General features: G+C 42.3%; 3 protein-coding genes across 4 annotated transcripts; 2 read left to right on the plus strand and 1 right to left on the minus strand.

Annotated features, from left to right (window-relative positions):
• Positions 1-325: 325 nt before the first annotated feature.
• On the plus strand, positions 326-3374 carry sfxn4 (sideroflexin 4). Its single transcript, XM_071481364.1, has 14 exons — positions 326-508; positions 648-713; positions 799-852; positions 945-971; positions 1275-1329; positions 1700-1725; positions 1822-1875; positions 1966-2028; positions 2153-2221; positions 2342-2432; positions 2638-2753; positions 2836-2921; positions 2999-3116; positions 3194-3374. Exons 1-14 carry the CDS (start codon positions 470-472, stop codon positions 3269-3271), a joined length of 942 nt encoding a protein of 313 aa, XP_071337465.1. The 5' UTR covers positions 326-469; the 3' UTR covers positions 3272-3374.
• Positions 3375-3426: 52 nt separating this feature from the next.
• On the minus strand, positions 3427-9073 carry dennd10 (DENN domain containing 10). 2 transcript variants are annotated; one of them, XM_071481362.1, is made up of 10 exons: positions 8941-9073; positions 8802-8856; positions 8315-8511; positions 7845-7924; positions 7608-7756; positions 5762-5873; positions 5591-5691; positions 5342-5449; positions 5154-5248; positions 3427-5054 (listed from the first exon to the last, which is right to left on the minus strand). In XM_071481362.1, the coding sequence occupies exons 2-10, from the start codon at positions 8845-8847 to the stop codon at positions 4887-4889; spliced, it is 1056 nt and encodes a 351-aa protein (XP_071337463.1). In that variant the 5' UTR covers positions 8848-8856; positions 8941-9073; the 3' UTR covers positions 3427-4886. The 2 variants fall into 2 exon arrangements, with proteins under 2 accessions (XP_071337463.1, XP_071337462.1); XM_071481361.1 differs by having other exon boundaries at positions 8802-8864; positions 8947-9068.
• A 1489-nt stretch (positions 9074-10562) lies between these two features.
• On the plus strand, positions 10563-18918 carry eif3s10 (eukaryotic translation initiation factor 3, subunit 10 (theta)). The gene is made up of 22 exons (XM_071481366.1): positions 10563-10737; positions 11223-11413; positions 11517-11653; positions 11872-12035; positions 12468-12667; positions 12903-13111; positions 13198-13369; positions 13575-13679; positions 13823-13921; positions 14019-14135; positions 14274-14459; positions 14640-14987; positions 15098-15202; positions 15285-15398; positions 15479-15601; positions 15688-15841; positions 16189-16370; positions 16639-16721; positions 16816-17288; positions 17374-17500; positions 17632-17810; positions 18050-18918. The coding sequence occupies exons 1-22, from the start codon at positions 10689-10691 to the stop codon at positions 18232-18234; spliced, it is 3702 nt and encodes a 1233-aa protein (XP_071337467.1). The 5' UTR covers positions 10563-10688; the 3' UTR covers positions 18235-18918.
• Positions 18919-20722: the final 1804 nt, after the last annotated feature.

Here is a 20722-nt window from a genome sequence, read left to right on the forward strand (position 1 = left end):
CAGCATGAAGGCTGAAGAATCTAAAAGGTCAGTTTCACAGAAATTTATTGGTGCCCTCGAAAGTTGTTCAGTCAAAATATTCGTTCAAATGCAAGTCTTTGTTTTTAAGTGTCTGTTTTGTTGTGTAAAAAAACAACAAAACTCTTCTGCATGTCAAACATTTGATTATTAATAAGCCCAAGCTGTGAATACATTTTTGCATCAGCCATGAACAAGCTGCTTGTGTTTCCAGCTCACTGAAGTGAATACAATGGCAACTTAGATATGATCCATACAATTCAGATTTATAACTTCCGATATTTCCGATGTTCCTGAATGTGGCACAACCCCGCCTACAACGGGACACGTGGTTGAACACGGAAGAAGTTTCTAAATAAAACTTGACCTCAAAAGCATGAAATCCATGTGAAGTGTGGTGTGTTTTTATAAGATATTTAATTTATGAGAAGTAAATGCACTCGTTGTTCTAATGGATCCTAATCTGTTGTACTGGAAAAGCCACGGACAGGTAAGAGTGCTGAGTTTATACCTGCAGAGCATCATCAGTGAGGAGGATGCATTACATTCAGTCAGTTACAATGAAACCAAACTGATTATAAATGAGCTCTTCTTCTTATGTTTTCGTTGGACTGCCCTGTCTTGTTCAGTCTTTCCTCAGTCGAGTGAAGATCTGGCTTAATCTACTTGATACCACCGTCCTGCTGTCCTCTGATGTAAGTAGCAGCCACTGCAGTGATCTGAGGCTGGGGGACCAGTAGAAAGCGCCTGATGTTTAACATGTGATGCTGCTCCCCTCAGGCTGAAATAGAGAAGGCCCACGCTCTTCTTGGAGAGGGAGAGGAAGGTGAAAAGGTCAGCTGATGTTTTTATTTGACAGTGTTAGTCAGTCATTTTTATAAGCTGCCTTTGAGCTTGATTTCACCTCTTTGCTCTCCGTCCTCTAGGATGCACCTGCACTGACCCTCGCTCTTGTAAGTGTTGAAAGAAACATAAAACAAATAGTATCAGGAATATCTGGTAAATGAATCATAATAACTGAAAATATTCCGCAGAACCAGCACTGACTCTGTTACAGTATTTATCAGGAGAATACGTGAACATAATACATTTTGGACATTTGAGCCACGTTCATGAAATATTTTTACAAACAGAACTGAAATGAATTTTTACTCATGTCTTTATGTCTTTAAATGTGTCCAGATGTTTTATGCTCTGGAAGCAGTGATAACCAGATGTTGTGATTTTAAGTCTTAATGTTCGCGCTGTGTTTCCAGTCGTCCGTCCACGCTGATTCTGGAGCTGTTCTTCCACTAGTTTTCCGGCCTCCAGGTACAGCAATATTCAGACTTGCATCAATCTTTCTCCAGCCAATATTAAAATATCAATACCTTGTAATATCAACAAGTATTTAATGTGTTGTAAGAGAAACTGTAATAATAGTAAATCATAGTGTTTGCAGATCCCTCAAAAAAGTGTATAAAGGTCTTAAACTCAAATAACAAATTTTGTTAGTTGTGATCAGAAATCGGCTACTTTTGTCTGTTTAGTTTGGTTTAGTTTGAACTCCAGTTGCATTAAAATAAGCCTTTAAACATCTCAAATTACATTTTTGCATGTGTATTACCGCTGTGTTATTGCTTTGCTGGAACAATATGAAAAATCTATCCTGGTGCCCTCACCTCTGTCTTTTATCTTCTAGCATTATTGCCAATAGCAGCACCTGTGGTACGTATCCAATCAATGTTCAATCAATATTTAAAGACACTGTTCTTGATATTGTTGTGGCTGTGGAACAAAGTTTTAAAAAGTACATTTTTTCAGGTGGTTGGCAGCTTTTTACCTCATATCACTGTCAAATCAGCTCTGTTTTGGCAGGTAAGGAAGTTTATTCATCATATTAATAAAAATATATAACGTGGCAATAACACTATGAACATTAATGATTTTAAAAAATCATTGTTACAGTTTCTGCTGCAGAGTTACAATGCTGGGTTCAGCTATGCAAACAGAAATTCTTCTTCAGAGCAGGTAATGAATGAGTAACACAAAAATGCAACTCAAATATATTCAGATACTGAGTCATTAGATACTGATGTCACCACCCAGAATGACTTGATCCTTCCTCTCTTTCTGTCTTATCTCCCACCACCAGAATAAGAAGATGTCTGCGATGCAGCTTCTGTTGATCGCTGGAGCAGTGTCCTATACATCATGTGCAGGGGTGTGTCTGTGTGTGTGTCTGTGTGTGTCTGTGTGTGTGTGTAACCTGATGGCAACTTGGTGGCAACTGTTCATTGTCAACTGTCATGTTTCAGTTAAACTAACATATCTTCTGTTTCAGGCTCTTCCTCAAATTTTCATTAACCGACTCCGTATAAGGAGTCCACCGGTCCAGACTTTCTTTAGGTCGATATTACCGATCCCACTCTCAGGTAGGTTCTTGTGTCAGAAATCTGAATACTTTTTTTTACATCTCATACAGTGGATATAAGGGTCCATACATAAAAATCCACGCAACATGGAACATGATTTGCTTATTTTCTTTTTTTCTTATGGTTTAACAATAAGTCATCCAGCTTGGATCCAGTGGTAACAACTAGGACTTTTCACACTAACACATTGTGTATCTGTCGTCAGCTGCTCTGGCCTTCTTCAATGTCTCCACTGTCAGAAGTAAGGAGTCAGAAACAGGGGTCCGAGTGTTTGATTCCAGTGGAAATCCTGTCGGCATCTCTAAAGCAGCAGGACAAAAGGTGAGAAAAACAAAGCATATGGAAAAAAAAAAAGTTTCTCAGTGAAAACTGTCAGTTTTAAATGTTTTGTTTTTTTCTTTAGGCTGTGAATGAAACTGCATTGTCCAGAGCAGCAATGTTTGGTGTGACTGCCGCTGTTCCTAATCTGCTGGTTTCACTTCTAAAAAGGTGAGTTGGTTTTAAATTTAGTTCTGTTTACCTGGACAAAATCACACCTGTGTGTTAAACCTGGTTTTCCTTCACAGAACGAGACCGTTCCAGAGGAACCCGATGCTGGTCGCTCCTCTCCGTCACATCAGCGTTGCTTTTGTTTTTGGCCTGATGATCCCTGTGTCGTTGAGCCTCTTTCCACAACTGGGAACGGTGAGATTCAGGATCCTCGGCTCTGCTGTGATGTTTCCCTTGTGATGACCTCAGCTGACACTGACCTTGTTTTACAGATAAAGAGGGAAAAGTTGGAGGAGGAGCTTCAGGCCGCAGCCGCTGACGGACAGTTATTCTATCACAGAGGACTCTGAGGAGCAGTCACACATAGGAGACACAAAAATTCACCAAAATCCAAATACAGTGCTGGATAGCATGAAAATATACAACCCACAAATAAAACACAGCGTTTACTCATGTGGTTTCATGTGGAATACTTTGTTTAAAACACATTTCAAGAAACTGAAGATAGTTTCTGATAGTAAATTTATTTAATTGGAATATTAGATGTTTTTATAGATATGAAATATTACGTCAATTCATGAAAATACATTTAGTTTTCAAACTTACTGTACATGAGCATTTCTATGTATTGCACTGTCAAAAACATCCTTTTGGTAATGTGGTTGAAAATGTACTGAACAGTAAAACAACATTGCTAATTGTACATTAATAATAAAAAAAAGGAAAAAAAACCTGAAGGCAAACATAATGCATTAAGAATCATTGTGGAATAGAAGCATCAGTCATTATTTGATCAGCTGCAGTTTGAGGAGGAACAGTTTTTTTTTTTCTATAACTTTTTTTGGTTTTTTCTTTTTATAAAACACTGTTTGAAAAAACCTGATAACACAATTTGCTTATATTTCAGTTGCGTGACACTAAAGTCATTAGTAAAATACAAACTGTTTAAAAAGACGTAAACCCACATGTTGTGCAGTTTCTATTTTAGTTGTGATCTCATAACCACGTACAACAATAATAAGTTCTCATCACATCTGAGTGATTCCAGCTGCTGTTACCACACAAACACATCTGGGTCTGACTCTTTACAGCGAGTCGGTTCAGACAAGAACAAGATTTGTGCTGTTTGGAGGAGGGGACGCTAACATCTGGATGTACCAGCTGAAAAAGTACCAGCTTATTTGTGTCAATGTCACGACATCTGAGTCAAATACTGTAGCTGCTTATAATCACTAATGTTAAAGGATAAGGCTGTCAATGTCTTATATTTATCTTTTTGTCAACAAATACCATGAAAAGACCAAAATCAACAGTGTTTACTTAGTGATTTCCCTGCCCTGTCTGTGGTACCACTCATTGGACTCACACATGTACGGTTTCATTTTTTTAAAAGGCTCAATAATTTCCTAAAGCAGCTGAGCACTGTAGTTTTTAGCAAGCACTCCTCAGACTACAGTAAAGAGTGCATTTGTTGGGGACTATTTTCCGCTGCGGATTAATACACATTTGGCATTCCAGTGAGAATTAACAGCAGCAGGACTGTGTATGGGCGATTGACTTGAAATTAACTACAGTGCCAATGTTCATCATAACGAGTGAACAACTGTGGAGCTCAGAGGAAGGAAATTTAATCAGGCGTTGTTGGTTTTGGTCTTCTCATGGGATTTGTTGGCTGTAAGAAAAATATAAAATATTGTCAAAGTTAAGCTTTAGTTGTAAAACATCCTTGTGTTGGTTGAGGATATGAGCCGTGTCTCATTAGCACAACAGTGTAAGCTAAAATTTGATGCTAGCAACACTTTCCTACTTCACGTGAAGGTTACTGTGCACCCCCTCGTGATAACTGCGAGAGTCTGCACAAGCCTTTCACAAAACAGTAATGATCCCAACAAATACACAACGGCACAGCCAGAGCGCCTGCCGCTGACGGTGACGCCATCCTGCAGAGAGCGTCTGAAAACGAGTTTATATCCTCAGGAGTTGCTCGGCAGCTGCCAGATGAAAGAGGAAGTTCTCTGTGGCTGGAGGGAAGTGACGCTGCTTTAAACCTTCCAGTGTGATCTTAGAGTCTTCACACTCGTCAGCCAGGGCCACCAGGTTGGCGAGGATCTCTTTGGTCTTCACAGAGATGTCCTGCGAATCAAAGTGTGGTCGTCATGTTAGAGTCAAGACAATATTTCCCACACCTGTGGCTTGGATACAGACGTGTTGGTGCTCTGAGTGTGTTCTCACCTTAATCACCTGGCTGTCTGACCTCTCGGCATCCTCTGCAGACTGGACGATAAGGTGGCCCACGTCCTTGTGTAGCTTCCCCATAGCCATGGCCTCTGTGGTGGGAAACTGCACGTCAGTCTGAGGGAAATGAAGTCCCGCTCTCTCGCTCTCAGAAACATATCACTCTCTCTGTCAACATACTGTACCTTTGGCGCTCTGGGATACTGTGATGACACTGTCAGGGAGATTCACGTACACATCAAACAAATCTGATCTGTTGCTCACTTCTGGATCTACAAATCCTGCTACATACCCTTTGGAGAAAACAAACACTGGTGTGTGAATAATTCATTTCCCCACACTGAGATCACACAGTGCAGATGGTGGCACGAGGAGACGTATCAACATGAATGTTTTCTGTTAATCAGAGTAAATGAAGCAGGACGCAGCCTCACCGGGGCATTTCTTTAAATCCTCCAGTTCAATATCAGTCAGGTGCACATACGGGTGCAGGATGGACCAGTCCTTCCTGTGCCACGTCAGAGCCGGAAGAACTCTAGAGGGAAACGGGGGAAGAGTTATGACGTCAATCATAACTATAATTAAGGTTTTAACTTAAAATGTACCTGGTGAACTCCAACAACGCTTCAATACGAGGGTGATGGACGACGATCCTCCTCTTCAGCATGAGAGCAGTGTACAGGATGATGGTCTCCATACCGAACTGAGACACCACATCTGAGAGAGAGCGGAAACATGGAAGTAAACTGGATGACTCACTTTCATCTCTGAAGGGATCTGGTCTCTGAAGGGATCTGGTCTTAGTAAGACTTTATGAACCACTTTCAGTTTGAGGTGTTTTTTTTTTCAGCATTAGACGATATAAGTCATCAAAATCACAGGAAAAATTTCTACATCATATTACAAAATAAAACGCCAAATCAGCTTAAAGTCTCGATGACTTCATGCCATTAACTTTGTATTTTTTTTCCTCTCCTGTAGTTTGTGCTTCTCCTCTCTCTCCCTCTCTCTGTCCTCATTCTGCAGGTATCTCTGCCTCGGGAGCAGCAGGATCCAGATCCACCACTACTCATCTTTACTATTAACCACCGTTACCTGTCATTATTATTGATAACACCATTACCGACACAGCTGTTCCTGGTCTCTCTCTCTCTCTCTTCTCTCCCCTCTCCTCCCCCACCCCCTCTTTCTACCTTCTCCTAAACCCAACCGGTCGAGGCAGACGGCCGCCCACCCTGAGCCCGGCTCTGTTGGAGGTTTCTTCCTGTTAAAAGGGAGTTTTTCCTCCCCCCTGTCGCCAAGCGCTTGCTCGTTGTGGGAACTGTTGGGTTTTTTCTCTGTAACAAAGTAAGGTCTTGACCTGACCCTGTAAAGTGCCTCGAGATAATGTATATTATGATTTGGCACGATACAAATAAAATTGAATTGAATTGAATTGAAAGTTGATCACTGAACTCCAATTCAAAATGAATATTTAGCTACTTTGATCAGTGTCTTGATTAACAATAATTCAATTAGTCAGTTAGTAGATCGCCAGAAAATTAATCACAACAATTTGATTAAACATTAAGTAATGGTAAATATTCTCCAGGTTTTTAACAGTTTTTCATGTGAGCCAATTAAATATGGTTTTGAGTTTCAGATAATTGATCAGACAAAACAAAACACTGAAGAATGTCACCATGTGTTCTGGGAACTTGTGATAGACATTTTTGATTATTTGGGACATTTTATAGACCAAACACTCATTCAGTCACAGATATAACAGAGAGGCTCTCTCACCTGGTAGACTGGTCCTTACTGCAGCAGCTTCAGGTGCATGCCATCCCCTCTCTCTCTCTCTCTCCCCTAACTCACCTGTCTCTCCCTTACTTTCCCTATCATAATAAAGGTAACAATGCCTAAAAATAACTCTAAAAAAATAAAATAATCTGTGAGTAAAATGATAATGAAATGAATTGTTAGTTGCAGCCCTACCTATATTTACATATTGCACTTCTTAGAAGCCTCAGCTTACTTGAATATAAGTAAAGCCTGCAACTAACAAATATTTGTACTACCAATTAATCTGCTGATTATTTTCTTGATTAATCAACAAGTCGTTTAGTTTTCAGTTTGTGAAATTATGAAAAATGTGCATCACGATTTCTCAGAGCTTGAGGTGACGTCTGCAGATTTCATGTTTTGTCAACAACAGTCCAAAAAGATAATGAGGTTACTATGACGACAAAATGCAGGAAATCTTTGCATCTGAGAAGCTGGACCCAGCCAGTGTTTGCCATTTTTAGTTGAAAATGACTGAAAACATTAAGAAATTTGTCAAAATAGTTTCAAAATTTATTTTCTGTCGATCAATTACTCTTCTCTGTCTCTCAGCTTTAATGTAACAATAAATTAATTGTGTCAACATTAAAAGGAAATCAGACAATGGTGTCTGAAATTACGTCTTACCTTTGACTGACCCGGCCAAGTACGCCTTCCGAACGTCGTAGTCCTTAATGAGGAACGAACCATTTTCATCACTCTGACAAATGCCTTTGGTGAGAACAGTGATGTAAGCCTCCATCATCTTCACTGGACTGCCGTGTTTGACGTACATCCTGAATAACAGATTAAAAAACTCCACTAAATAAGCACCGTCCACAGTACAATGTTAGTGTCACCTGTGAAATACACAAACACTGTTACCTGCAGAGTATTCTGCTGAGGGCAGCATACTTCTCAGGGTTGAAGTCTTTTGCTGTGACAACTATTGAAAAATGAGTGACCTTGAAGGAAAAGATAGAGACAAAACTCCATTAATTGATCAATCATTAATTAGCTTTTTAAGTCATTGATCAAAGTAAGATAGAAAATGATCTCTGCTTTATACCGGTGTAATTTGAATATCTTTGTGTACAGAGCGGCTGATTGGATAAAATAAACAATCTGAAAACTACACCTATGTCTCAGGAATATTGTGATGGGTATTTTTCTCCATTAACTTGGATTTTATAGACTAAACAAGTAACTGATTAACCACAAAACAATACATAGATTAATCCAGAATGAAAATAATTTAGTTAGTTTAGTTTAGTTAGTTTTAACCCCAGATTCACTGTTCCTAGTTCAAGGTAAATTACGAATGATTGAGGAGTCTCTGGGTAATGATGCTGTACCTTGTTTAGTGCTGTAGGTTCCTGCACCTCCACTGTGGTGATGTAGTACCAGGTACGACAGAACTGACCAAACACAAAGGTGTGGAAGTCCCGGCCGTCCTGTGTCAGGCAGCACTTGCTGAGCAGGACTTGCCTTAGGTCTGAGTCCACGGAGGGATAGCACCACACCCACAGTGTGTCTCCATTCACATCTTTCTCTGGACAGAGACAAAATAATAACACTGAACATCATGTATCAGTCTTGTACTTACTAGAAGACGGACAGATCCAAATCTTCATCATATGGGGGTCTGTGTTATGCATTTGATCAGCTGTTTGATGCAAACAGGCCAAACATGCAGGAGCAATGAGCCAGTGAAGGAAATGAAGCCCTGCTGATGGGACACGTTTGGGTCACACCGGCATCATGTGATTCTCCTGCAGAGACTCTGAGGAACCAGCTTCGTTTTAAAACCGACCAAGAAACCTCATGTGAACTGAAACTTACCGATCAGTCCGACGCTTAACATAAGCTGCGTTTCAGTTGCTGCCATATTCCATACCTGGAAGAGTTCATAATCACAAGTTAACTGCAGAGAAACCACCAAACAGCTTCCTCTGTGGACACTGGTGTCACCGTGAAGTACCTTGAGCTCCGGCAAGGTCCAAATACTAAAATACAATCCCGGGCAGATGTACAGAGACAGAAAATGTGTTAAAACTATCAGTGGCCTGGTTGTGATGCCTGCTGTCAACAGACTTTCCCTACTCTGCGAAATTTCTTCCTTCTTCCGGGTCTGAAGGCTTGTGCGGGAGGGGACACGCTGCTCACAACCAATCACAGTAGGCGATACTGCAGGAGTAGTGGTGCGTTCACTGATACCGAAATTGTAGAATTATACAAAACTAGACTTTAAAAACCTGTGAAATGCCACTAAATTATGCTGCCTGCGTTTATGATTGTGAAGTCTAGGCAGGCACATCTGTATATATTCAGTCTACATATTGATCTTAATCAGATTCTTTTTAAGGCTCTTCTAAGGCTTTTTAAGGGTCCTTGTGTTTTCTGTAATACATCACCATTGTGCATATTTAAGCCAAAATAACCCTTCAAAGAAATTAGCAAAGCAAGTATGTTTGACAGCAGAATAGCCCTGCTTGAAGCAAAATAAAACAAGCGTCACAGTTTCATTTGATAGGTTTTAAAAAATTATATTTCCTTCCAAAAATATAGCAATTTGTATGATATGTAACAAGGTTTAGATTTAGCCTGTCTATCTACAGTCTGAACAACATTGTTTCAATCCACAATAGAACTTTAAAATTAGGCATGACCAACAAAATACTAAATTAAGTATTATCGCTTACCCTATAAGTATGTGTCTTAGTTTATATTTACTGATAGTATGTATTTTATTTTATATTTACTTTTAGTATGCATTTCACTTTGATGTTCAGAAATCTGAAAACAAGGAAACATTTAAACAACAATTCATAAATTAAGTACAATGTAGTAATTCAAGTCTCAGTTCTGGTTAATGCTGTTTTATGATTTGCAGGGCTTCGTTTTGACCATGTCGTTAAATATGAGACATACTTGATGAAAACACTTCACGAGGGTTAACTGAACGCACCATCAGGAGAGCGCATACGGGAACTTTATCCACCCAGAGCTGCCAGTTTTGTTGGATACCCCCATTTGGGAACTCTAGGTTTTGTGGAGCTGTTGCCCATTTCATGACGCTACAGAAAGAATGTTTGCTCAGACATTTATTCATAATTATCCTATAAGATCAAACGGAATACTTCTCAATATCTTATATACCACACAATTGTTTTATTTGATGCATTTTAAATAACACACATGGTCACATATCAGTGAGTTAAAGATAATATGTGCTAGCAGAAATCTATAATAGTAGGTCAAATACAGCAAGCACACCAGTCACCAGTGGCTGTTGTTAGGTATAAAAGTGTGTATAGTAAATATAGTAGAAGATGCGCTAATGTCAAATATTCATAAGTAATAATAAGGAAGATAACTCTAGGGCGTTACTATTTTTTAATGTTTTCATAAACAGCACCATGTTCACAAATATGCATATCGAGCTTTTATCATAAATTAAAAACAACTTAACTGAAACACTAAACACGGATACTTCAACCTCTATTCATCATGTTTTCTGACCGGGACATAACGTCTCTTCGCTCTCAGCTTCTGATAGGGGGATAGCGGGTACACCCACCTGGCAACCCTAGCTAGGCCGTTCACGAGGTTCTTCCTTTCTCAGCCAGCACCGTTGCAGCGGGTGAGTGCGTGGCTTGGATGGACTGGTGAAATTGGTCAAAATTCACTCAAGTTTGGGTTTTGGAGTTTCACTAGACCGCCACAAACATGCCGGCGTATTTTCAGCGGCCAGAGAATGCTCTGAAACGAGCGAACGGTGAGTAGACACAGAGCTTCGTGTTTCACAGATGTCACACATTTATGCTAACTAGCTAGCCGCCGTTAGCTGCCGTTAGCTGCCGTTAGCCTTCTGATGCGTCGTCGCTCAGCGGCGTAGTTAGCCGAGCTAACTGCTAGTGCTAGCTTGAATGGCGGGGAAGCCATATCGCTTTCTTTCAGCTTTGGCTAACTGGGTAGGCCATGTTTGTGGTACTGACCACTGTACAGAACCAGAAACATTTTAGTAACGTAGCGGCCTGTTGAGTAAATGTTAGTATTTTTTTAACAGTATTGACAACGCCTGTTAGCAACTGTCAAATGATCAGTTAACGCTAGTATGTTCATCATGCATTGTTACGGGCCTAGCTGTCAGGCAGATTTAGCTAACCACGGTGTTGAAGGTGGAGTTGGTGCCAGATGCTAGTGGCTCTGTGGTACAATTGTGTCGTCACTGACTTATTTCACTAAAATGTGTTTATACAGAGTTTCTTGAGGTTGGCAAGAAACAGCCAGCCTTGGATGTTTTGTACGATGTCATCAAGAGCAAAAAACATCGAACATGGCAGAAGATCCACGAACCCATCATGCTCAAGTACCTGGAGCTCTGCGTGGATCTGCGCAAGAGCCACCTGGCAAAGGAGGGTCTCTACCAGTACAAGAACATCTGCCAGCAGGTGTGTGAGAAGAAATCTGTCATGTTTCCGCTGATCAGGTATTTGATAGTGAAGTCAGTAGTGTCTTTTGGAGTTAAAGTGCTATCTCTGTCTCTGCTCTCAGGTGAATATCAAGTCCCTGGAGGATGTGGTTAGGGCTTATCTGAAGTTGGCAGAGGAGAAGACTGAGACAGCCAAGGAGGAGTCCCAGCAAATGGTCCTGGACATTGAGGATCTGGACAACATCCAGACCCCAGAGAGGTGAGGTTGACTAAGTTTTTCATTCAGATATTTGGGCTCAACAGGTGGGTCAAAAGGCAGTCCAGCAACATGACCATTCATGTTGCTGGACTGCTTTTAATTTGGTACAGAATTCAAACTCATTATCTTGATCTCAGTGTAGGTGGAATAGTAGCTGATCAGTAGGTTTGTATTAAAGCGACAATGTGTTATTAATGTTGAGTGTGTTGTGACTTCAGTGTGCTCCTGAGCGCTGTGAGTGGAGAGGACACTCAGGATCGTACTGATCGCCTGCTGCTCACTCCCTGGGTGAAGTTCCTGTGGGAGTCCTACCGCCAGTGCCTGGACCTGCTCCGAAACAACTCCAAGGTGGAGCGTCTCTACCATGACATTGCCCAGCAAGGTAGTGACTAAAATTGAATGTCTTTCATTCATTGTCATATTGTCTGAATGTATTATTTTGATATTTGTTAATGGTGCATAAAAGTTTCTGTCAACAAAATATTTAATCTGGTTTAATGTAGGCAGATGTTAGTGATTTACAACATATGTACACGATTTGGAAGTGGCAATGTGTTTTAAATGTGTTTATCTGTGTTTCTCTTCATCCACTAAAAAGGGGAATTTATGTTTTAATAGGCCTCATTAGTAAATATGCATAAAAAATCTCAATGTAAATACTCCTTTTATCTTCTGTCTGTTTTTGTGCCAGTTAAATGTGTCAGTAAGTAAAGTTATACAGAAAATAATCCAAAAAGTAAAAGAAATAGCTATAAGTTACATTGACTGTTGCATAATAAAGGCTGTCACTAATATCTGGTCATCTTTTCTGCAGCATTCAAGTTCTGCCTTCAGTACACCCGCAAGGCTGAGTTTCGCAAGCTGTGTGACAACCTGCGTATGCATCTGGGGCAGATCCAGCGCCACCACAACCAGAGCACCGCTATCAACCTGAACAACCCTGAGAGCCAGTCTATGCACCTGGAGACACGTCTGGTGCAGCTGGACAGTGCCATAAGCATGGAGCTCTGGCAGGTCTGTCAGTCTAACACTGAAACTTTTAAAAGATCATTCCAGTGTGTTTGAATGTTTTAGCTTACTAACTGAAACTGTCTCTGTATGTAACTAAGTTCAGTAATGCAGGAAATGTAGTGTAAGACTTATAAAATAACTAAAAACTTGTATGATCCTCGTGTTCTCTGCCATTAAATTGGAGATGAAGGGCAAAATTACAGCATTGATACTGACGTAATATTGTCGCTATTTCCAGGAAGCCTTCAAGGCTGTTGAGGACATCCATGGCCTGTTTGCGCTTTCCAAGAAGCCTCCCAAACCCCAGCTGATGGCGAACTACTACAACAAGGTGTCTACTGTGTTTTGGAAATCTGGAAATGCTCTTTTCCACTCCTGCACCCTCCACCGGCTCTACCACCTGTCCAGGGAGATGCGCAAGAATCTGACCCAAGATGAGATGCAGAGGTATCTTATTCTTCATCTGTAGAGAAGCGCGGTGCAAGTTTTATTCTGGTGGAGACCAAGTGGTTAATTATGTTTTTCATCTTCAGGATGTCCACCAGAGTCCTCTTGGCCACTCTGTCCATCCCCATTACCCCTGAGCGCACTGACATTGCTCGGCTGCTGGACATGGATGGCATCATTGTGGAGAAACACCGCAGGCTGGCCACGCTCCTGGGTCTCCAGTCTCCACCAACCCGCCAGAGTCTCATCAATGACATGGTACACTGTGTGCACAAGAAAGCAGCTTTAAGTGTTTAAGGTTTCAAGACTGTCCTGAACCTGTTTTTTAAAATAAATACAGAAAAGGCCTTTTAAAGAAAAATCAGTTAGACGTTGACTTTTTACCTGAGCTTGTAAAACTGCTAATGATAAATATTTCTTTAAAGATGTTTTACAGATGTATGTTTTAATGTTTGCGTTCTAGGTGAGATTTAATTTGCTGCAGTATGTTGTACCTGAAGTGAAAGAACTTTACAACTGGCTGGAAGTTGACTTTCATCCTCTGAAACTGAGTGGAAGAGTGACCAAGGTAAAATATCCAGCACAATCTTTCAGACACACTTGATAAAAAATATCTAATTTTTTTTAGTTCATATCATATTCATTAAATTAAATTTAGAGAAGCTACTAATTTCTTATTCCAGTGTACGCTAACACTTACTCTCCCTCCAGGTGTTGAACTGGGTGAGAGACCAGGCTGAGAAAGAGGCTGATCTGCAGCAGTATGTTCCTCACCTGCAGAGCAACACCATCCTGAGGCTCCTGCAACAGGTTTTTATCTTTAATTCCTTCCCCTGGACTGACCTCCTAAATCACATCTACACTCTAATGGTAGTAATTGTTCTCATTATGCTGTTCGTTATTTTAGGTTGCACAGATCTATCAAAGCATCGAGTTCAGCCGTCTGGCCTCCCTGGTTCCATTTGTGGACGCCTTCCAGCTGGAGCGCTCCATTGTGGATGCTGCCCGACACTGTGATCTACAGGTAAGGTCAACATCTGGAGAGATTATGCATTTACATCAATGATAGTCCGACAATAGTGTTGTTACAGTAATGAGGATGCAGTTGTGATTTAAAATTGATTGCATCCTAACTTACCTAACATTTGTTTTTTTCTTTTAGGTGCGAATCGACCACACCTCTCGCACTCTGAGCTTCGGCTCTGACCTGAACTACTCAACCAAAGAGGACGCTCCTGTCGGTCCTTTCCTGCAGAACATGCCCTCAGAGCAGATAAGGAACCAGCTGACTGCCATGTCTGCTTCTTTGGCCAAGGCCATCCAGGTCATCAAGCCTGCCTCCATCCTGGTGAGTCAACCGTTACTGAGAGACAGGAGCCACCTGATCAGTGGCCAACATTAACTTTCTACATACCAGCATATATTACTAACTGGCACACACCTGTATTTTCATGTGGTATTAACATGTAATTTATGTTTGTTTTATTCTTCAACTCTAAACTGCATTTTGATGTGTTTCCTTTCTCAGCAAGAGCGTGAGGAGCAGAGCCAGCAGGCCATTGCTGCCTATCTGAAAAACGCCCGCAAGGACCACCAGCGTATCCTGGCTCGCAGACAGACCATTGAAGAGCGTAAGGAGCGCCTGGAGAGCCTGAACATTCAGCGTGAAAAGGAGGAGCTGGAGCAGCGGGAAGCTGAGATGCAGAAGGTCCGCAAGGCTGAGGAGGAGCGTCTGCGCCAGGAGGCCAAAGAGAGGGAGAAGGAGCGCATCATGCAGGAGCACGAGCAAATCAAGAAGAAGACAGTCCGTGAACGACTGGAGCAGATCAAGAAGACTGAACTCGGAGCCAAAGCCTTCAAGGATATTGATATTGAGGTAAAACGCAGCCAAAATCAACTCCAGTTGAACTCCATATTCCAGAAATGGGTCATAGTGACATTAAGCTTCAAAGATAAGACTAAGAAATGTGTTTTTTTTTTTTACAGGACCTGGAGGAGCTGGATCCTGACTTCATCATGGCCAAACAGGTGGAGCAGCTGGAGAAGGAGAAGAAGGAGCTTCAGGAGCGTCTGAAGAACCAGGAGAAGAAGGTAACTGCGTGAAACATCAGTGTTACGTTTCTCTTACCTAGATGTGAATTTGACACTGATTTTTTTAAAAAATTCTCTTCAGATTGACTACTTTGAGAGAGCCAAACGCCTCGAGGAGATTCCTCTCATCAAGAAGGCTTACGAGGAGCAGCGCATCAAGGACATGGAGCTGTGGGAGCTCCAGGAGGAGGAGAGGGTATGTTTAAACAAACTGAGGAAATTCAAGACTCCCAAATGACTGTAGTGTAAGAATTTACTATTTTCCTCTTGTTGTAGATCAGTAACATGCAAGTTGAGCGGGAGAAGGCTCTGGAGCACAAGAAGCGAATGTCCAGGATGGTGGAGGACAAAGAAAACTTCTTGTCTAAAATTACAGCTGCCCGTAGCTTCATTTATGAGGTAAGAGCATTTAGTCCTTCCATCATCTTAAGCTGAGTACTTAAGGATGAAGCAGTGGTTTCATGATCACTGTTCTGTCTTTGAAGGAAAAACTGAAAGCTTTCCAGGAGCGTCTGGTGGAGGAGCGGAAGAAGCGCCTGGAAGAAAGGAAGAGGCAGCGCAAAGAGGACAGGCGTAATGCTTACTACCGCCAGAAAGAGGAAGAGGCACAGCGCATCCACGAGGAGCAGCTGAAGAAAGGTAATACATTTCTCTTGGCACATGTGCATTGGGACACAGATGCTGTCGTGATAAAAGAGGGTTAGGATTTCATGTGTCACAGAAAACAGACATTTAAAACCAGCAAGAAAACAGAGGAAACTGTTAGAAATGTTGGCAGTAGTGGTGAGAGTGGTTGTTTTCAGGGACATGAGCACTACAGGGAGGAGCTGAGCTGCTGTCCAGCACTAAATTTTCATTTTAGCTGTGCGTCTTTTCCACGATATGTGAACCTGGACATGAGAAAGTGAAGAAAGACGATGAGACGTTTCATTCAGGAAAATGAAAGTTTGAACAAGCCTCATGTTATTTTCCTACCTTTGTTACAGAGCGTGAGGAGCGTGAACGCCTGGAACAAGAGCAGAGGGAGGAGGAGGAGAGGGAGTACCAGGAGCGTCTGCGCAAGCTGGAGGAGCAGGAAAGGAAGCAGCGCGCTCGTCAGCAGGAGATTGAGGAGCGAGAACGCCGCCGTGAGGAGGAGAGAAGGGGCCCACCGGAGGAGAAAGCCAAGGTACAAATAAGCTTTTTTTAAATTTTTGAACTGATGGTCAGAGCCCACAGTTTCATGTTAATATGAACAAGGGCTGGAAATCACAGTTCATAGCAGATTTTATATGATGCCCACTATGATTGAGATTTTGGAACTGAGGGCAGAGGTTAAAACATTTTGCATATTTATGGTAAGAACTGATGACTGTTAAAGGTCCATGTTGTGTTGCACCTTTGAGTGATCCTGATGTAATGACACAATGTGAATTGTATGTGTTTTGCTTACACAGGAGTGGGGTGAGAAGGAGGAGGGAGGATGGAGGAAGCGTACAGAGGGAGGAGAATCAGACTGGCGTCGTTCTGTGCCTGACAGGTGTGTGTTGGTAACTCAACACTGCTTTTTTATTAACTCCATTAAACTGAGAGAAGCCACTCTAACAACACCTGTACTCGTTCTGTCACGTCAGGGAATGGAGACAGGAGGGCAATGAAGATGAGAGAGAGGAGAGGGAGGTGCCCTTCAGGCGAGGAGACGGTCCCCGCAGGGGCGGAGATGACAGAGGACCCCGTCGGGGCTTTGATGATGATCGAGGCCCACGTCGTGGCGGTGATGACGACCGTCCTCCACGCAGAGGGATGGATGATGATCGTGGTCCACGTAGAGGCTTTGATGATGACCGCGGACCAAGGAGGGGTGGAGATGATGACCGTGGCCTGAGGCGTGGCTTTGATGATGACCGCGGTCCCAGGCGTGGCTTTGATGATGACAGAGGTCCTCGTAGAGGCATGGATGACTCCAGGGGTCCCAGACGTGGGGCTGATGATGACTGGGGCCCCAGAAGAGGAGGAGATGATGACAGAGGTGGTAGGAGAGGTATGGATGACGGGCCGCGTCGTGGTGGGGATGATGCGAAACCATGGAAACCCCTGGGCAGACCTGGTGAGCCTGCAGCCATTATCAGCTGCTGATAAGTTAAAGGGGGTGTCAGGGTCTGCTGAGTGATAAGCAAATGTTTCTGTTGCAGGAGGCTGGCGTGAGCGGGAGAAGGCCCGAGAGGAGAGCTGGGGACCTCCCCGTGGTGGTGGCCAAGATGATGGACAAGATGACGAGGGAGACGAAAGACCCAGCTTCAGAGACCGTCGTCCACCAAGGTGGGCCTGACAGAAGACCTAAGTTCAAAGACTTGATTATATTTATTTTTTAGATAAATGCAGATGTTACCACAGTTAGGTTTCAGTGAGCTGTCACTGTTGTGTTTATCGGTATCACCTTGTTCTCACAGAGACGAGGGTGGTCCCTGGAGGAGAGGGGGTGGAGAGGAAGGAAGCAGCTGGAGAGACTCTCGCAAAGAGGACGACCGTGAGGATCGTCGTGATCGTGATGATCGCCGCAGTGATCGCCGTGATAGAGATCACCGGGATGACCGTGAACAGAGAGGCTTACACAGAGATCCTGATGATGGTAAGCCATCATCATTTTAAAGCCATCACATCACCGAGTTCTAGCCTCAGATTGGCAACAGTCTGATCTGCACATAGTAGCAGTCATCACTCCTCCGGATTGTGTCATTTATCCTCCAGCCAGCAGAGGTCAATGTTTACCTGTTAACTCTGCTACAGCAGGTGTCTAAAAGAGACATACTGGTAAAATCAACGTGTTCTTGCTTGAACTTCACCTTATGAGCATCTTTGTTTCCTCAGGAGGCTCTTGGCGTCGTGGAGGTGATGATAAGCTGGGGGAGCGGGACAGGGACCGGCCCAGAGAAAGAGAAAGGGAACGTGACCGTGATGCTGACGGAGAAAAGGGCTGGCGCTCTGACAGAGAAAACCCCCGTCGCACCAAAAATGAGACGGATGATGATGGCTGGACCACTGTCCGCCGCTGAGCAACTGCCTCTGCATCTAATTGGCTCACATGACAATAAATTGGTTTTGGAAAAAAAAACAAAACAGTATCCATTTAGCCACGATGATAAATTAATGCCATCAAGTTCCTGATACTCATGTGCGTTACTCTTTTGAATGAAATATTTGTAGACAGTAGTTTTCCTGGGAGTTGTTTTATCTTAACTTTGACTTTGAGCAGTTTACCAGAGGCCCTCCACCACCTGAAACACCATCAGCCAATGAACTTGTGTGCACTTAGTCCTCATGCTAATCCGAACATGACTGCCCCCAGTGGTGAGGAGTGTTATTAGCTGAAACCATGAAGTGAAACTGATTTAAACTGAAAACCAATGTACCTGCTCCAACGTTCAATGCAAACTCAGTGTATCACCAACTGCCTCTTTTGAATAATTAACCTTTGCATAGATATTATATTATGGCACAGATCTACATCTCTTGTAATGGCAACTGTCATCTGCTTCAGTGATCTCTGCTCTTCATCTAATGTTTGAGATGCTGCTTGTTAAAGAACTAGTGGACTTTCCATTTTGATGTGTATTAGAGTATTCAATTGATCTCACTCAATATCCTGTTTGTGCTTCTATCTTGCTGCAATCAGCGTCATCAAAGCAGGTTGCATGTGTACAGATAAAGCCTTTATTAATAAAGATGTTTGCTCACCACCTCTGTGCTCATTTTTATCTCAGTGCTGTGGCACCATTTAAGATTGGACAGTACACTTCAGTCACTTAACACAGTGGTTCTTACCAGGGGGGTCACTACAGGTTGGGAGGGGGTCACAGGATAAATTTGAGGGTTGTGTGTGTGTGTGTGTGTGAGAATTACTCTGAATGTTACCTGTAAGATCAGGAGAAAAATTTGGCATGCAGCCTGCCATAAGGTTGCAGACAGTAATTTCTTTGTATTAAAAATCAGGAGCCATGAAAAGCTGAAAGTTATCAAAGTCAGTAGCTGATTTTACAAACATCTTCCAGTATCTGTCCAAGTTATCAGAGGTGAACTAACAAACTGTAAGTGGTGGTACACTGTGTACACAGAGGATGATCCAAAACAAACATGTATCATCTCCAGTGCAGCACCAGTCAAACTAAATCACTCCACATTTAGTTGGGAACTTGCTGGATCTCAGCTCTAAAATTACCTCAAAGCTCCTCTGACCCCAGTTTTGGGACAATTTATCACGCTGCCATGTTGTAACCACTAGAGGTCCGTAAAGCTCCGTGGAGAGGTGGAGAGGACCGAGACGCTTCCCCCTGTGGAAGCCTGTTGGTTCGTGTCCATGGTCAGCAGTTAACTCTGTAAAACTCAACAACTCAGACATCAACATGCAGCCAGTGGGCAGTCAGCAGAACAGGCTCTCGATGCTGGAGTCGTTAGAAAGAAAACATCACCAATCACAACCTTTTTCTTGAAAAACATATTTGTCCCAACTGCACATATCTTTGAATTTAACTGCAACTTATAGCTACGATTTACTTAAATATATTAGGCTACAACAACAACAACAACAACAACAACAACAATAATAATAATAATAATAATAATTAATATCATGGTTAAGACACAGACTGATGTTTATTAGATGATAATACAAAATAAAAGACGATACACAATGAGCTGATTAACCGAGTTCTAATAAAACTCCCAATGGTTTCTGGCAGTGTTGATAATAATAATGACAATAATCAGTGTTACCTGATTTCAGATTTTTTTAAAACGTCAGATCGTGTTGCATATTGTGTTGTACAGCTGTTGGTGCTCTGACATCTTTCCGAGCGCATTGTAGTGTTTACTGTGTTTTATTCCTGAGCCTTCATCTACCCGCCAAAATAAATCCTGAAGTAGACTTGTCCATCATAGAATAGCTACACATGTATACAGCCTGAATTAAAGGTCATCGACCACAATGGTAATAATAATAATAATAATAATAATAATAATAATAATAATAATAATAATAACAATAGGCTCACATTAGAATTCATATTTTGAGCATATCTGTCTAATATTATGATCTTTCTTGTGTTCCCATAAAGGCACATTTGATTTCCCAGCATCTAAATTCATTATCACCTTCTTATAACTTTTCCCTCAAAACTAAAAAAGCAAACAAAAATATAAACACATAAATAATCATTTTTAAAAACGTATATGCGGTCAGGCCAGTGTCAGAGGTGCAGCTGCTGGCGGCCCCTCGGCGCGGTGTTGGTGTGTCCCCTGACTTCTGTGTGCAGGCCCTCGGTGCGCGGCCATGGCTGCAGCTCTGTGCTGCTGCTCCCCACTCACTGATGCACACACAGGGGTGACAGCTCCACCACACACCTGAGCATTTAGCCCTGAATAAGTTTGACACACAGCGACTCATCAGTGGGGAGGTGTGAGTCTGGAGACTCTGCCTGTCTTCACGCCGCGCCCTGCGCAGCTGACAAAAAACCTCTAAATCTTGCCTAAAGCCTGTTTGTGTCT

Source organism: Trachinotus anak, unplaced genomic scaffold (assembly GCF_046630095.1).
Source record: "Trachinotus anak isolate AG129_WGS33_773 ecotype Australia unplaced genomic scaffold, CSIRO_AGI_Tana_v1 ptg000007l, whole genome shotgun sequence".
NCBI lineage: Eukaryota > Metazoa > Chordata > Actinopteri > Carangiformes > Carangidae > Trachinotus > Trachinotus anak.

Excerpts from the sequence above, each read along its gene's own strand:
- sfxn4 (XM_071481364.1), top strand. The coding sequence starts at position 470 with ATGGATCCTAATCTGTTGTACTGGAAAAGCCACGGACAG. Across the intron at positions 714-798 it reads CCGTCCTGCTGTCCTCTGAT|GCTGAAATAGAGAAGGCCCA; the intron begins GTAAGTAGCAGC and ends TGCTCCCCTCAG. Across the intron at positions 972-1,274 it reads CTGCACTGACCCTCGCTCTT|TCGTCCGTCCACGCTGATTC; the intron begins GTAAGTGTTGAA and ends CTGTGTTTCCAG.
- eif3s10 (XM_071481366.1), top strand. The coding sequence starts at position 10,689 with ATGCCGGCGTATTTTCAGCGGCCAGAGAATGCTCTGAAACGAGCGAAC. Across the intron at positions 14,136-14,273 it reads CCCGACACTGTGATCTACAG|GTGCGAATCGACCACACCTC; the intron begins GTAAGGTCAACA and ends TTTTTCTTTTAG. Across the intron at positions 17,501-17,631 it reads AGAGACCGTCGTCCACCAAG|AGACGAGGGTGGTCCCTGGA; the intron begins GTGGGCCTGACA and ends TTGTTCTCACAG.
- dennd10 (XM_071481362.1), bottom strand. The coding sequence starts at position 8,847 with ATGGCAGCAACTGAAACGCAGCTTATGTTAAGCGTCGGACTGATCG. Across the intron at positions 5,874-7,607 it reads CTTGGCCGGGTCAGTCAAAG|ATGTGGTGTCTCAGTTCGGT; the intron begins GTAAGACGTAAT and ends GCTCTCTCTCAG. Across the intron at positions 5,249-5,341 it reads AGTATCCCAGAGCGCCAAAG|AGGCCATGGCTATGGGGAAG; the intron begins GTACAGTATGTT and ends TTCCCACCACAG.